Source organism: Callithrix jacchus, chromosome X (genome assembly GCF_049354715.1).
Source record: "Callithrix jacchus isolate 240 chromosome X, calJac240_pri, whole genome shotgun sequence".
NCBI classification, from domain to species: Eukaryota; Metazoa; Chordata; class Mammalia; order Primates; family Cebidae; genus Callithrix; species Callithrix jacchus.
In genome coordinates this window covers 120,214,864-120,231,099 of record NC_133524.1, presented here as the reverse complement: position 1 = coordinate 120,231,099, position 16,236 = coordinate 120,214,864, and the positions used below count along the sequence as shown (strand labels likewise).

Sequence of the window (16,236 nt, the reverse complement as noted above, 5' to 3'; positions counted from 1 at the left end):
ATTACACAATCATATGATTGCCGTTATAACTTTAAAAATGTTAAATATAATCAGTTCCATGGTGTCCTGGAGGAACAAAAAACAGATTAGAAAAGTATAGTAGTCAATTGAAAAATGGAAGCTTGGAGAGGAGTTTGGCAGTATATCTCCAGTGTGATCCTCCCTTAGCGACACTGCTTGAGTTTTGGACATGCCTTTCAGTTGACAACTGGAGCCTGGAGGATGGTATTATCCACAAATGAGGCCGGGAAGCCCAGGAGAGAGGGAGTAGATTTATGAGGGACTCAGAAAGCAGGAAAAGAAAGTAACTTCTGTTTTGGATATGTTGAGTTTGAGATGATTGCTGAGACACCCAGCAATCATCTAGTAGGTAATTGGATAACTCAAGTATGGAGAATAATAGAAAAATAATCTCCTAAGATTTTCTGTCTTCTGTTTCTTTCTACCCCCAAATGAATGGTATTGGAATGTCAGCATTATTATGGGTTAGCAGTACACATTAGATTTGTTTCATACCTAGACCCACTACTAGATAAACAAAGAAGTATCCATCAAGGTCATCTCCTTGATACATAAAAAGGAAGATAAATGAATTCACTCATCTGTCAAAAGATTTTTCCATTTGTGACAAAAGGCTGAGCCCAGGGGGTTTGTATTGAAAAACTGCCTTGAATAACTTTACTTTTCTCTTCCTTAGCACAAGTCCTGCTCACAAATACTATCTGGCTATGGACCCTGTGTCTGAGTCACTCTATTTGTCAGACACCAATACTCGCAAAGTCTACAAGTTGAAATCTCTTATGGAGACAAAAGATCTGTCCAAGAATTTTGAAGTGGTGGCAGGAACTGGTGATCAGTGCCTTCCCTTTGACCAGAGTCATTGTGGAGATGGTGGGAGAGCATCGGAAGCTTCACTGAATAGCCCTCGAGGTAAAAAAAAAAATATATATATATATATATATATTTACTCTTTGTTCATCTAAAGATTTTATTTGACTTTAGAAAATCCTGAGACTATTGTCACACTTTAGCCCATCCAATTGCCTCAATATTTTGCCTCTGGGAGCCAAAATATTGAAGTCTGTCCCAGTAGACACATCCAAGGTACATAATACATTTTTAGCCATATGTATTAGTATGGTCATAGCTGTTATTAAAAGAATGAAATGCTTTCTTTTCTAGTTGATAAATAACCATTAGCCAGAACCCTCAGAGTGCCTCCCTGGCATCCCAACCTCTCCCCAGAGTTACCTCCTGGAAACTCCCTACAGTCCAGCAAATAAAGCGTTAACCTGGCACAGCAGAGAGTCTGCAGGCCCCTGCTTTAGCTCTTTAGCCTGCAGTTCTAGGGATCAGGTCTGTGCCTGCCTTCTACCACTGTTAAGTATGTTGAGTATCTCATAGACGCTAAACATTCCTGACTTGCTTAGCAAAAGTTATGAACCTTTAATGAATTTTTCTTCCATTAATTTATCTGAATCATTCTGTAAATCGCTGATATTTTCAGTTTATATTGCCTCTAGAATAACAAATTCCAATTTTTTTTCTGTTGCTTTCTATGGAGTTTGGCCTTATTTCTATTTGTCCTAAATTTACTTCTCAGTCTTCAAGGACCAACCTTCAACTCAATTGTGGAGAATCTAATGAACAAATCTGTCTGTCTCTTGACTAACTTCTGGATTTTCTGGGTTAGATCATATGCCAATCTTAGGCCACTAAGTTGAGGGCTAGTCAACTTTTAAGTCTGTCATCATATATCATTGACTCTGTCACCTTAATTATATAACTGTTCTTCTCGATTCCTCCTCCAAGATATTTGTATGTGTGTGTGTGTGCCTGCATGCATGCACACATGCATGCATTTGTTAGCGATTTTACAAATTATTCATTTTACTAGGTTTATAAAGCCAACATATTTTCTCAGTTATACGAATAATACAAACATTTGTTGCAGAAAAATTAGAAAAGGGAAAACAAAAATATTTAATTAAAGTCATCCATAAGCCTACCACATATAGAAAACCACTGTTAACATTTTAGTATTTATCCTTCTAGTCATTTTCCATGCATATCAGGTATTTTAGTTCTCTAAGAGTAGAATTATATTATACAATGCTGTTCTGTAACTCATTTTACACACAATGTATTATGAACATCTTGAACATCTTTCCATGCCAATAAATATAGTGAGGTCAGTGTGCTTAATTTATTAGCTGGTCACTTTAAATTTTAAGAGGTTACTCTTTAACCATTTGACATTTGCTATATGGGGATTGAATTCCTACTAGTATCACAGTTTAAAGCTTTCACTTTCTTCAAGGCCTTTTCTTTTATAAAGCCCCTCTGGCTAACCTCATACCATTAAATCTGAATTTATTTAGCAGTGTCTACACTACCCAATTAGCACTTAATTTTACTTTGCCTTCTTTTGCTTCCTGTGCTTTCATGAATGGGAGGTTTTTTAATTCTGAAATAAGTTGCTTGAGATGGGAAACCACATCTAATATTTTGGAATTTTCCCCACTTCCCCACCAACTTCTAGCATAATGTGGGACCCACTACACATGCTTATTGTGTAATTGATCAATTAAGTAACTCTTAACTATGCCAGGAATTCCTAAAAGGAATTTCAATAGTGTTTACAGGGGGTGACTTATTTTCCCTAAGGGAACACAAGCCCCTCAAGTATTAGGGTAAATTTTTTTCTTTATTTCTCTGTGCCAGCTGTTTTTCTTATACATAGTGGGTCCACAATAAATATTTAATGAATGAAATAAATAACTCAGGTGCAACATATAATCAGCTCATCTTTCAAGAAAATATGTTAGGCTGGGTCTCACCTTTTACACAGGTTTAAAATACTTGGGTGTATTATAAAGATTCTGTGTAAGAAATAGAGAGGAATCAAGCTTGTATTGTGCCTTAAATTGACATCCTCCTGAGTTGCTGCTAGTTTGAAAACCACTCGCCTCACCTACCACATTCAACCTGCCACATAGAGAATGAATATTTCAGCTTTTCCAAATAAAGCAAATAACTGGTTCACTGCAGCTTTTTTTCTTCTTGGAAAGCAGCAATAATAAAGTACTGATGAACAGGAATTACATGAACTCTTGAAGCATCAGTAATGAGAGTGCTGAAATTTATGTATCTATTAAAGTTAATATTAAACTAAGTTTTTCTTCTTGTCACAGCCACTACTGCATTTTCCTTTGGCTTGATTTACTCATCTTTCTATCCAAAAGTTTCCTTTGCCATAATCTGGTACACTTCATTCATTCCAAAGCAATAAGGAGCCTTGAGAACATCTAGCCCAGACTTCAGACAGCTAAATGTCTAGTCCATCTGGGACAGCTTACACATAACGTTCCTGAAGCTGGTGTTGTCAACATCTGCTTTGATCCAGAGAGTGAACTAAAATGCTTAAAGGAATGGGACATCTGGTTCATACCAGGTATCCACCACGTCTCCTTCAACCATGCTAACAGTGTTTGAAGACCCTGTTAGTGATCTTTTTAATAACTCAGATGGCAGAATCTATGTCCAGCCATCAATTGCCCTGAAAATGCTGATCAGAACACTTAGGTGCCTACCTATCTCCGTGCTGAATATAGTCAGTACTCACCTTTGTCAGTGAGTTAGAAGTGAGATTCTCTTTCAATGGGATGCTGCAGGGCAATTTCATAGACTTCCATAAAAGGAAAAATCATGCAAAAAGTTATTACAGTGTGCAAAATGAGAGGAGAGTATTGCTCATTGCTAATTTTATCTTTGAGTTTCTCCTACAGATTCTTTGTCTCTCAAGAAAGCCCAATTTGTTTGTTTTTTGCTTTAAAACTACCCTTTACATCTGCTCCTTCTTCCTTTCACTTAGTAGACAGCAAATGTTCAATGGATTTATTTAAGGAGAGATTTGATTTTTCTCTCCACCTAGAAACTAATAAGGAAAAGCTGTAGATCAGTAGAAAATGGAAATGTACATCTAGGGAGCACCATTTCTAGGTTAGGGAAGAGAGCTTGCTCTAAGACTTTAACAAGCAACATATTGCAATTATAGGAAGGCTCTCCAACATGTCCTTAATTACTCAAGGTAAGTCAAATAAATGTTAATCTGTAAGACAGCTAACTTACTCTCTAAATCTATTCTAAAAATAGAGTGAAATAAAATTTGCTTTTGAGATCATTCATTCTAATTTCGGAGTAAATTACCTAATGGGATTAAAAACCAGTCAGCAAAAGGTAACAGGTTAGAAGCCGTGGGGTTTTGTTGTTTTAGTTTTGTTTTTCTTTTTTTAGAAATGGCAGCAAGTTTTGGTAAATACCAGGCGAGGGAACCTGGACTTTCTTTTTCAATACATGTAATATCCATGTTTTCTTTGAATGACTCCGTGCAAGTCATTGTACCTTACTGTGATTTCATTTACCTGAACACTAAGATAGACTGAATGGTGCCATTGACTAACTTTATGACACTGAGCATTTAAACACTGGGTCCTGAATTTCTTCAGTTGTAAACTGAAGGGCTCAGGATGATCTCCTTTTCAGCTCTAATGTATTAACATAACTATAACTTGCTGAGTACCTACTGTGTGCCATACACTGTGCTAGATATTTTACATAAAGTTTCTCTGATCTTCACAATGTGTGACATAAATAGTATTATTCCCATTGTACAGAAGAGGAAACAGAGATTCAGACAGGTGAACAAATTTACCCGGACACGCCTGTATATGCACCACTGAAGCTAAAATAAAAGTTAGTTTTTTAGAAAGACATTTACCCAATGTCACAGTTTACAGATAACACCATTTCAAACTAGGTCTGCCTGACTCCGAAAAACCCATGATGCCATTTTTAAAAAGCCTCACATTTTACTTCACCACACCACACTGCCTGCCTTTCTGCTAAAATCCATGATCTCTGAGAAGGTTGGAAACACTGGAGAAAAATGCTTTTTAATCTAAGGACATGTATTCAATGGGAACAAAATATTTTTATTTACAAGATGAATAAGTTTTAGTCTAGTTTCCTCTTCCTATTAAAACCATTTCTCAGATTTTCTGACCTAGTAGTGTACCCATAGTGCACTACATAGATAGCATTTACATACTCTGTAAATGTAATTATTCAAATAAATCTCCAGGAAACCTTGTCACTTCTCTTTGGAAGATTCTGTAATTAGAAACTTCACCAAACTTTCCTTAAGGGACACAGGCAGGAAACCTTCATTTTATTAAATTTCTTGACTACAGTAGTAACTACAAATTTTGTTTGAAGGAAAAATGGAAGCGTCCCTGAATAGAATTTCATATGATAGCCCCTGGGTACTTCTCCTGGGAGGAAGTCTTTATCTGATCCAGTTTTATGCACTTTGATTTGAATCCCAATAAAGAGAAACATTTGCTATTTTTCTCATCAATACTTCAATGTAATGGGACAAGGAAAAAAAGTTTAGCAAAGAGGTTGACGGAGTACTAATCCCTAGCATTGTATATGAGTTTGAATTGACTTTGAAAGATGCTTTTAAAACATGCATGGATGATGTAGTTGAAACTTAGGTTCCATTTATTATTTTTACTGCAACTTTCTTTAATTCTACAGAGAACTCAAACTAATGAGTCATGTAATAGATGACCAAGTACTTAAGCAGAATGTGAAATGGTACTAGATGGGGATATAAAATAAAATTTGTGACAAGCTAGATGCATTTATTTTTTTTAAGTAGATACAGAAGGTGAAGGAGTGACTGGACAGGATGAAATTAATCAATGACTTAATTTGGTTCTCTTGGACCCCACCAAGGGTTATATCTCTATTTTCATATACATCTTCAAGCAAACTGACCTCAGAACTCAGCAGGAGCAGAACTTAGGCAATATCTAGACAAGTGCAAACAGCCTCTGAGCTGTTCCATAGAAAGGAAATGATCCTTAAATTTTGAAGGCTCCCAAAATTGTTTTTAGGGTATTCATGACACTAGCCTTACAGGATTCATCTTAATTTTATTGGAAATTAAGAAATCTGGAAATAATAAAATCTAGACACAAACTGTCTGTTTTTCTCCCTATCCAGATCTAGCTGAAGTGCATCCTGAAGCCCTACTCATTTTCCTGGCATCTGCATGCTATTGTGAAAAGTCGTATTTGGGGTTAATGAAGAGATGCTAAGGCTATAATCAGTGACTTTTTGCTGCTGTCACTGGTGTCTGTGTGGGAGAGAACATAATACAGAAACAGGCATAAGAATGTTCTTTTGGTTCTCCTGTTCAATGGAAGTGGTGTGGTTTTTCCTAAATTCCTTTAGTATATGATCCATCTTGGTAACAAAGCCATTTAGATCAGCAATAGGGACGGCCCTCAGTAAAATTACAGGTAAGCCATAGCTTTAATAAAAAGAATGGTATATTTAGGAAACTGCAAATAATTCAGTATTCTTAAAGTAAGACTATTGGAGAGTAATAGGAAAGGGGGGCAGAAGCAAGAACAGCAAGTTTAGATGTTATCCTATAGGGAAAGGACTTGAAGCAGGAGAGATGTTCACCTTATTCATGCATTTTCATAGTGTTAGTGACAGGGTAATAAATGCACTGGAGCAGAACTGGGGCAAAGAAACCACAGGGAGTACTCACATGTGTAAGACTGGCAATGGAAGGGGATCTAATGAAGGAAGCAGAGCAGAAATCTTCAGAAAAAAAGGTGGTGGACCAAAAGAACACACTGTCCAGGAAGCCAGAGAGTAGTTAATTTCAAGGAGGTGTGAAAAACAGTCTCAAATGTCACACATTTGTAGCTATTTGATTAAGCAATGAGGAGTTCATTGGTGACCCTGCCATTGGTGGTTTGAATGGTGGTAGAGACGGAAGCCAGATTTTAGTCATTCAATGAGCCAATGAGAGATGAGAAAATAAATTTCACTAGTGAAGGTCACTCTTCTGAGAAGCATGAATGTGAGAAAAGGAGTGTAAATCGTGGGAGGCCAATGAGCTCAGGAAGTGTTTTTCTATGAGGGGAGATGTAGCAATCCTTATCAGTCAATGGAAAGATACAGAAGACAGGGAATAAATCAAAGCCTGGAGGAAACTGGAAGGAAGTAGTCCTTGAATAGGAGGGGAGACTAAAGAGATCATGTGTAGGTATGGGGATGAGGATCAGTTTGTAGGTAAAAGAAGTTAACAAGTGATGATTCTTCATCCTGATGGCCTCAGTGCTCTCAGAGAAATGAATCTGTTCTGCTGAAAATGAGGGTGTAAGATCAGGCCTTGAAGTAAATAGGAAAGGTTTGGGAGAGACACTTAGTGAAGTCTTCTTTCTTTCTGGGTAAGACAACGTTCTACCACCGCTGGCCAAATTCCTAGCCCAGTTTTGAGACATTTCTTATGAGAATTTTCCTCCAACAACTTTGTTTTAGAATCAGAAACATCTTGAAAAAAATATGTTTGATAAAGCTTTAAAATTCAGGCAAAATATTTGTTCTTTATCCCTCAACAATCTTGTGCTATTTTCATTTAGGGGGGTTTCTTTCTCAAATGCTGCTACTGGTCTCTCAGCTTACTGTAAATGCAACAGAAGAGTTAGTGCCTATTATGTAACCAGAATGAGAGCTTGGCCAGTTTTTTATGCACAGTTCATCTAATGCATCTGCTTAGGGGAGTCAAAAGATTTTGGCCTTAGATTATGTCAGCAATTAGAACTTGAGGACCTTCCTGCCTGTTCTGTTGCAATTCTAAAGCCATAAACTGTTGATGAGAGAAGTCAGACAAAAGGAAGGCACTTGCATCTAGTCCGGCTCATTGCCTGTTTGGTCTTGGTAGCATCCATGGTTAAGAAGACCTGTATTAAGTTTATTTAAATTTTATAAGCCACAGATGCATTATTAAATGGCTTTTTCTTCTGAATTTGTCTTAATTTTCATATATGCATCAGATTCTAGCAAACACAGAGATAATATTTTAGAGGCCAGATTCCATGGTAGATAATTTTTCAGGTTTTGGAGTCAAACAGAGATGGACGCAAATCCCAGATCCACTGCTAATTAAATGTTTGATCTTAGGCAAGTCGCCTAACTTCCCTGAGCTTCATATTCCCCATCTGTAAAGTTGGAAAACTAGTAATAATTGCCTAGTGTGACACCCAGCATAAAGTGTGCTACTGCATTATGTAATAGTATTACCTACTGTTACCATCAGTCTTGCTGTTTTGATGCTACAGTAATAATAATTGTAACAGTGGCCCACCTATGGAAGAAGTTACTTTGGAGGGAAGTAAACATTATGTCCTTACAGGTCCATCTGAGACTTGATGATTTCTAGGTAGGAAGGGTGCCACAAAAGAAGCAAGAGTCAAGGTAGGATGGAATTCACGTGTCGTATGTGATTCGACCAGCTTACCCCTCTTCACCTTGAGATGCAGCAATTCTAGTGTTGGGTCCTTGTACATGTTGTATTTTGGGGCGTCCCACAAGACTCATCTAATGAAAATAATTCCCTCAGCAACCTACAATTTCACCATTAAATTCATTCCACAAGGATTTTCTCTAGATGTGAACTTAGTATGTAGTGCAGGGAATTGTCTAGGAGAGCAGCACATTAATTCTTCATTAAAACACTTTATGGGGGCCTGGAGGGAATGGAACAGAGGGTGGATATGTTTGGATCAACAGGATCACCTGAGGAAGATAAGCCTAGGTGGGAACTACTGAAGGTAGCACGGAGAAGTGTGGTGCTAGGCATATGGCACAATTGCTGCAAAGTGGGAAGAGGTGGAAGAATAACACTGACATACCTCACCTCCGCAGTATTATCTAGAGTGAAACTTGGACACCTACATGAAAAGACTGATGCTTGGAATGGTGGTTCCTCTTTTTATTTAAGATCACTAGCCAAAATTACTTTGCCTCCTTATCACAGCTTCTCAATGTCACACCTTTCTTACCTGTCCACTTAAGATATGCCTCTGCTGATGAAAAAGAAGAGTCTCCCCACCCCTGCCAAAAAAGTGACACAGATCACACACTAACAGGCTGCAAATCACTTAAATCATATTTTGAGTGGTGTATTATGGTAACCTATAAATAACTAATTGTGTAAAATTGCTTTAGTAGTTTCTAGATGGCAGCTTTAATTAAAAGCACCAGAGACATTTAGAAGTTTAGAAATGGATGGCATGTAATTTGCCCTTTTACCAACCATAAAATGGTAATTAAGGAATTTGATTCACTTCTTCCTATTAAAAGTTTTATGAGAATAGCAAGTTCCTTCCAAATACAGTTTCTCTTCAGCAGAAGGTAGTACGTTTGCTTTATCAGTCTTCTCCAGCAGGGTAAGATGTTTTAATGTACAAATTCTTCAGAAGTTAATGAGGACATTTCTTCCAATGCAAAATGTTTGTTTTTAAGATTCTAAAACATAAAACTGTATTAGAGTTAAACTTTCATCATGGTTCCATATCGCTCCACCATCAATACAAGATGGCCCAGTAATTTCATGATTACCAAATGCATGGAGCTGACTATAAAATTAAAGAAATGGGGAAGTCATTTCCTGGTGACTCCAGCATGCTTTGCTGATTTTTGAAGGAATCTGAAGTCTACAATGTATTGATTTCCTAGGGAATTCAGAATATTCACTCTACACTAAAGGAGTCATAAAAGATGTTTTTTAATCCAGAAGTACTGGATAAATTAGTAGTTGTATAGTGTAAAATTCAAACAACATGCAGCAGACTAAGATGTCTTTGGAAATCCTTGAATTTAACACTGTCACAGGCTAAAATGCAGCGAGAAATGGAGTAAGGAAGTTCATTTATTATTTTAAAATTGAACAATTGGCTGTATTTTTGGTCACTTCAACCCAGGGTTTATAGATGTTACTACTCAGGGCACTTACAACAGCATCATTAATGACGTAAGTTATATGCAACATAAAGACAGCTTCTGGGCTTTTTGTTTGTTTGGTTGGTTAAAAAAAAAAAGGAGTGCCTCATAGTCAGCTGCTGTTTTGTTTTGTTTTGTTTTTAACGTCAAGCACATATTTAAAAGTTATCTAAGCTGGATAGATCTTAGCAGAAAACAGGGGATATCTGCAATGTCTCCTGTTCATCCCATCTTTCAGTGACTCCCTGGCTAACTCTGAGCCCCTTGTAGCAGCCCTCAGTCTATCTCTCCCAGATAGAAATCTACCCTTTTGTTTTCTCTCTCCCATAATGAGAACTGGGTGGGTATAAGTGGTATACTAAAGGGGGATGGGACAGTGGGAGCAGTATTTTATCACTGACGTTATGTAGAATTTCCAGTGAATATTAATTGCTAAAACAGACCTACTATTCACCAGGTTTATTACTTTTTTTAATATTTCAACAGAAAATGCACTTCCCCTTACTGTCTGTACCCAGAACCAACCACTCCCACCCACTCCCCCAAACCTTGGTACACCCCTGCAGGTATAAGGAAAATACTCACAAAATAACACTCAACGAAAAGTTCAGGACACAAAGCTGTATGTACTGTATGCTGCTTCATCATATATCCTCCCTTGCACATATATATATATATATCCCTTGCACCCTTATGTGTGTGTGTGTATATATATATATTATATTCCTTACATATATCTAGATAGAGAGAGAGAGAGAAGTTTGAAAGGGAGTATATGTAAATGTTAGCAATGATAATTGCTACATAAGGACATAAGAAATGATAAGTGACTTTTATTTTCTTCTCTTTAATTTTCTGAGCATTTATTAGAATTCAACAAAAGACCAGCTATTATTTTTTGAATTGATGATGTCTAGTTACAAAATAAAATGCAACTCTTGTATTTTTCTTTAAAAAAACATGTATGTTATTTTCTCTTACACACGCCCTATTTTGTCCTATGGCCCAATTTCTGAGGACTCAGCTCTCTGTTTTCATAGATGACAGCTCTCCAAGAAGGAGTATCATAGTACCGAGGGTTGACAATGGGTTATTCCCATCTGAGTATGTTACAGGAGACCTGCTGAAGGGACAGTATGTAAGTCAGGGAAGAGACTTAAATGGAAGTCCTTGAAGGAATCCTCACAGGCCAGTAGTAAAAGATACTTAAATTACATTTATTATTTTTTAAAAGAGTAGCATAAAGAAGAAAAATTTAAATGGCCTATACGCCTACCATCTAGATAAGCACTACTGACATGGGAACATAAAAATGTAAAAGTAATAAATGTCTATGGTTTAATAGTTTAAACTGTGTAGAAAGATACAAAAAGAAATTTCAGGCTTCTTTGCCACAAACACACATACCCAGGTCTCGCTCCGTAAAGATAACCAATTTTCGCAATCTTTTGAGATTCCTTCCAGACCTGTATATATATTTTTCCCTTACATAAAAGTAAAGATTACTCCTCACCCTGCTTCTTTTATTTAATAATGTATCTTGAAGATCTTGCCATAAAAGCAGGTATGTATCTACCGTTTTGTTTTTAAGAGCTGCATGACCTTATAACATATGAATACACCACAATACCTTAAGCCAGTTGCCCTCTTGATATACTTGTTGCTTATTTTTAATCTTTCTTTATTACATTGTGGCAATGAATAACTTGGTTCATACATTTTGGAGCACTTTTGTGAGCAAAAGTACTGTTAATTTTTAGCAGTAGTAGATATTGCCAAATTGTCCTCCCAAAAGATGCACACATTTACAGTCTCACTAATAGTGTATTAGAGTGCCAGTCTGCAATACCCTCAGCAGCTCTCAGAATAAACCTCCTAATGTATGCCCATCTGATCATGAGGAAATGGTGTCTTGTAGCTTTAATTTGCATTTCCTTTAATTATCAGTGAATTTGAGTCTCATTTCATATCTGTTGTGACCATTTATATTTCTTTTTTGGTAAATTCACTTTCACATCCTCTTCCAGTTTTTCTACTGAGCTGTTGTCCTTTCTGTTCTGGAAATTAAGAAAACATCCCTTTGTCTTTCATATGTGTTCCAAATATTTTTTCACCAAGCTTGTCACCTCTTTCTCTCTCTTTCTTTAACCCTATAGAATTTTCTATCTGCATATGGTCAGATTTATCAATATATCTACTTAACACCTCTAGAGTTTGTGTCCTGCAGGAAAAAGCTTCCTTTCATAAAGATACAATATTTTTAAAGTTGGTATGCCAACTTTTTGGTGACCCTAAAATCATACCACATGCCTCTCTGATTTGAGCCCTGTGAAATTTGGAAAACTTAAGAAGTGTTTACAGTAGTTAAAACCAGAGAGTCTGAAATAATACAGATAAAAATGGGTTCAAATTTATTTTGAATCCATCTTTCAGTCACTGTTTTGTCGTCTGTATAATGGAGATAGTAACTGCCTTCATTATGGGGTTATTGAGGATGAAATGACACAAGATGGGTTAAACCAGTGCCTGGTACAGATTAAGTACTGAATAAAGTATGATGATGTGAATGAGAATAAGTACTAAGATACTTTTTAAGCTAATAACTATTATTAACTAGATGATTTTCAAGATTGGTAATAAGTATTTTGTTTTCAAAATTGTTTGACAGTATTCAAATTCTCTTCTTTCAGATTTCATTGATGGTACAGACACAGCCTTAATTTAATTCTGTTTACTTGCAAAATTCATTGTTCAACTAAAGGGGAAAAATTGCAACATAGAGAGATGAGCTACAGGGTGCTTGACTGAAGAAAAGTGTATGGAAAGTCACAAGTACATATGCGCATTAGACATGTGCTAGGATATTAGTTATAGTATAAAAAATAGAAACAACCTAATAATCCATTAACAAGGGGTTGGTCAAATGTTCCAACATTATACAACAATATAAATGAATGAGCTAGAAGTACATGTAAAAACATTAATAGTCAAAAATATAATATTGCATGGATAAAAGAGAAAATTGCAGTAGGGTACATAAGATGTAATATAATTTACATATTTTTATTGTGGTAAAATATGCATAACATAATATTTATTATTTTACTATGTGTACAGTTCTGAGGTATTAAGTACATTCACATTCTTATTCAGCCATCACTGTCATCCATGTACTACATAAATTTTTAAAGCACAAAAGCAATACTGTATATTATTCATGGATATATATATGTGTATAAAAACATGCGTGAGACTAACACATACTAACTTCAGGACAGTAGTTACCTCTAGGGAAGGAAGGAAAAAGAGGATAGGGATAAGGAGATGGGACTGGCTATAAAGAGATATGTAAAGCGAACGCTAACATCTATTAAATTTTGGTGGTGGATGCATAGTGGTCTATGGTATTATTTTCTGACTTTTCTAACCATTTGAAATACTTCCTAATTTTGAAACACTTTACATCAGAAGTAGGGTTTAGAAATATCAGCACTTTGGGAGGCTGAGGCAGGTGGATCACCTGAGGTCAGGAGTTCAAGACCAGCCTAGCAAACATGGTGAAACCCTATCTCTACTAAAAATACAAAAATGAGCTGGGTGTGGTGGCATATGCCTGTAATCTCAGCTACTCAGGAGGCTGAGGTAGGAGAATCTCTTGAACCTGGGAGGTGGAGGTTGCAGTGAGCTGAGATCGCGCCACCACACTCCAGCCTAGGCGACAGAGCAAGACTCCTTCTCAGAAAAACAGAAAACAAACAAAAAAAAAGAAGTAGGGTTTAGAAGGCAACTTGCAAATGTATACCTGAAAATTCCATTTCAAAAATTGATTTATTTCATTTCATTTTGTTTTAAATAAGACTTTCACTCATATAGAAATGATGGTCAAAATATTTAACATCCTGTAAGGCACAGGTACCCACATATGAGAACACACACCAGTTTTGGCCTTGGAGCAGGGTCATCAAGGACCCCTGCATTAATCCATTATTTTCTGAACAGATTGAATTTGAGGTTCTTCCATTAGCTATAGAGATCATCACATCAGCACCTCTAGTATGTGCCTTTATGTGGAGTTTCTTAAATGGCTGACAGTGAACTTCCTGAGAGAGACTCGATATAATGAGTCAGTTGTATCGTTGACCAAAGAAAGTCATTCTTCCCTTGGGAGTGAGTTCTGGCCCATTTAAAGTTTCCCCCTGAGGAATCACAGGCTTAATAAGTCAAATGTGAGGTTGTCTTCAAGCCTCAAATATCAAAGCCCAGCCAGGAAGCCCCAGTGTTATTTGCTCTATTTTTCTTCTAGTTTCATTTACTAGCTATTCCATTTGATTTTTCAAAAGCTTATTAGACTGTGTTTGGGGGAAACAGTCTAATGGATTTGGGGGGAAAGGAAGGTGGGTAAGTGCCCCATTTAACCTGTATTTACTCAGGAAAGGAAGCCGATTACTCTGGTCATTTCCCATAGTGGGCAGGAATTATTTCTCATTTTGGAAAGCATCTCTAACCCAACGAAACTGAAGCCATACTAATAGACTGATAGGTCTGCTTTGTCCCTCCCCAAAATCCATCAGAATAGATTCCGCTAAGCTCACCTATATTGGTTTTCATAATCCTTTCTCTGTGTTCTCTTGAACAAAGTAAAATCAGAACTAAAGACTGGCTACTACCACAGCCCTATTTCATGACATGGGGCACCATCTCACCTTTCCCAGAGTAGTAAAACTGGGGCATTTCCAAGGAGAGTGGACAGGAAGGGCGACTTTGAAATCTTCTGATTTTTCACTTGTTATACTTGAAATTTTTGAGAAACCACAGATCAACACTTAACACCCTCAAAATGTTTCTTTCCATTGTAATTTTTTTACTAATGCTGGGCACTTTTTCCCAAGTGTATCTGATCCAATTTTAACAACATGACGTTATTCAAATAATCTATTGAGTGTTGAAAAAAAATGCTAGACAATTTACAAATGACCAAAACCACTGGCTTCTGCATTGGTCCCAAAATGGTATCTTCCTAGTTCCTGGAAATGCTGGAGATATTTGAGCTGTTGAATTAAGAAATAAATCATTGCAGTTGCAAAAATGACATCTGGAAGTATTTTAATACACCTCAGTTTTGTTTTGTTTTACTTCCTTTATCAGACTCACTGCCTGTTATTAATTACTCATTTTTGTAATTGCTTAAATTGTTAGGTTTCTTATATAGACCTTATTCATGTGTTCTATGAACATAAAAACTATGTTTATGTATATAAAGTAGTCTTGTATGGCAGAAACTATGCTAAGTGCTGTAGTCAAAGACCGCAACAATCTCTTATTGCAGCACAAACTTACTGGTTATCAGACAGGTATCCAGAGATGCCTTTATCTTAATCAATACTTTCAATATATTTTACTGATGTCAATAAGGCACTAGTATCAATGGCCCCACCTCACTATTCATAAGATTCTAACTGGTTTTAGCTACTGTAGCACATCCACATCATGTTCTGTCTTGTTACAAAAAGAACCTATTCACTGACATCACTGAGCTTCACTGTTTTAAGTTTTTCAAACAACAAATTTGGAAAGCATAAGTCAACTAAAAAGATATGGTCCCTGCCCTGGAGTGGAATATTATCTCATTGGGGAGACATGGGAGGACTCATTAGAGAAGACTACAGTCCAGCATTAGATTGCATGTATAAACTTCAGATACTACAGGGGTTCACAGACTAGAGAGCTGATTAGGGTTTGGAGAAAAAAAAAAGGTGGGGGGGAATGAGAAGAGGGAAGAAGTGGAGAAAAAGAAGGAATCTGAAAAAAGACTGGACACAAAGGTGAAAAAGAACTAGGAACTAGATTCTAACCTCTATTCCTGATGGGTTAAGCGAACTCCAAAAGAAATAAGAGATCAAAGAATAAGGCAAAAGGGAGAAGAAGATAAACCAGTGGAGAATAACAAGGTGACTCTAAATGGGAAGTGAATGACTTAGCCCTTTCTATGAGGAATAGGGTGGTCCTGAAGTGGATTTGTTGAAACAGCCCTAACTCAGTATGTAAAATGTATTCTTAAGTCCAGTCAAAAATACCCCAGGCTCTTAGTTGCAGTTCAAACTTTAGATTTGCAGCTTAATGACATATTAGATCTCATTCTTATCCACTTGGATTGGTATTACACACCTTTTCTAATTGGTTTAGAAGATTTCTACCATCAGACAAGACCAATGGAATTGTTTACTATAATTGACAAGGAAATGCCTCCATCAAGATATTTGCGAGTATTCAAGTCAGTTTGTATATTATAATTTGGGAAGCTAGACTTTCACTGAACCTTGAAAGGTAAGCAGGGTTCAGGTACTAGAAGGAAAGGGCGTTCCAGGC

At 36.7% G+C, this 16,236-nt stretch overlaps 1 protein-coding gene across 3 annotated transcripts in view; it reads left to right on the top strand.

Moving 5' to 3' along the window:
* TENM1 (teneurin transmembrane protein 1) overlaps positions 1–16,236 on the top strand; it is an 801,721-nt gene that overhangs the window by 699,928 nt on the left and 85,557 nt on the right. For all 3 annotated transcript variants that reach the window (XM_078363019.1, XM_054251187.2, XM_054251185.2), the window contains one exon: positions 698–930. In XM_078363019.1, the coding sequence (XP_078219145.1) occupies positions 698–930 (233 nt within the window). The remainder of the gene's footprint in view (positions 1–697; positions 931–16,236) is intronic.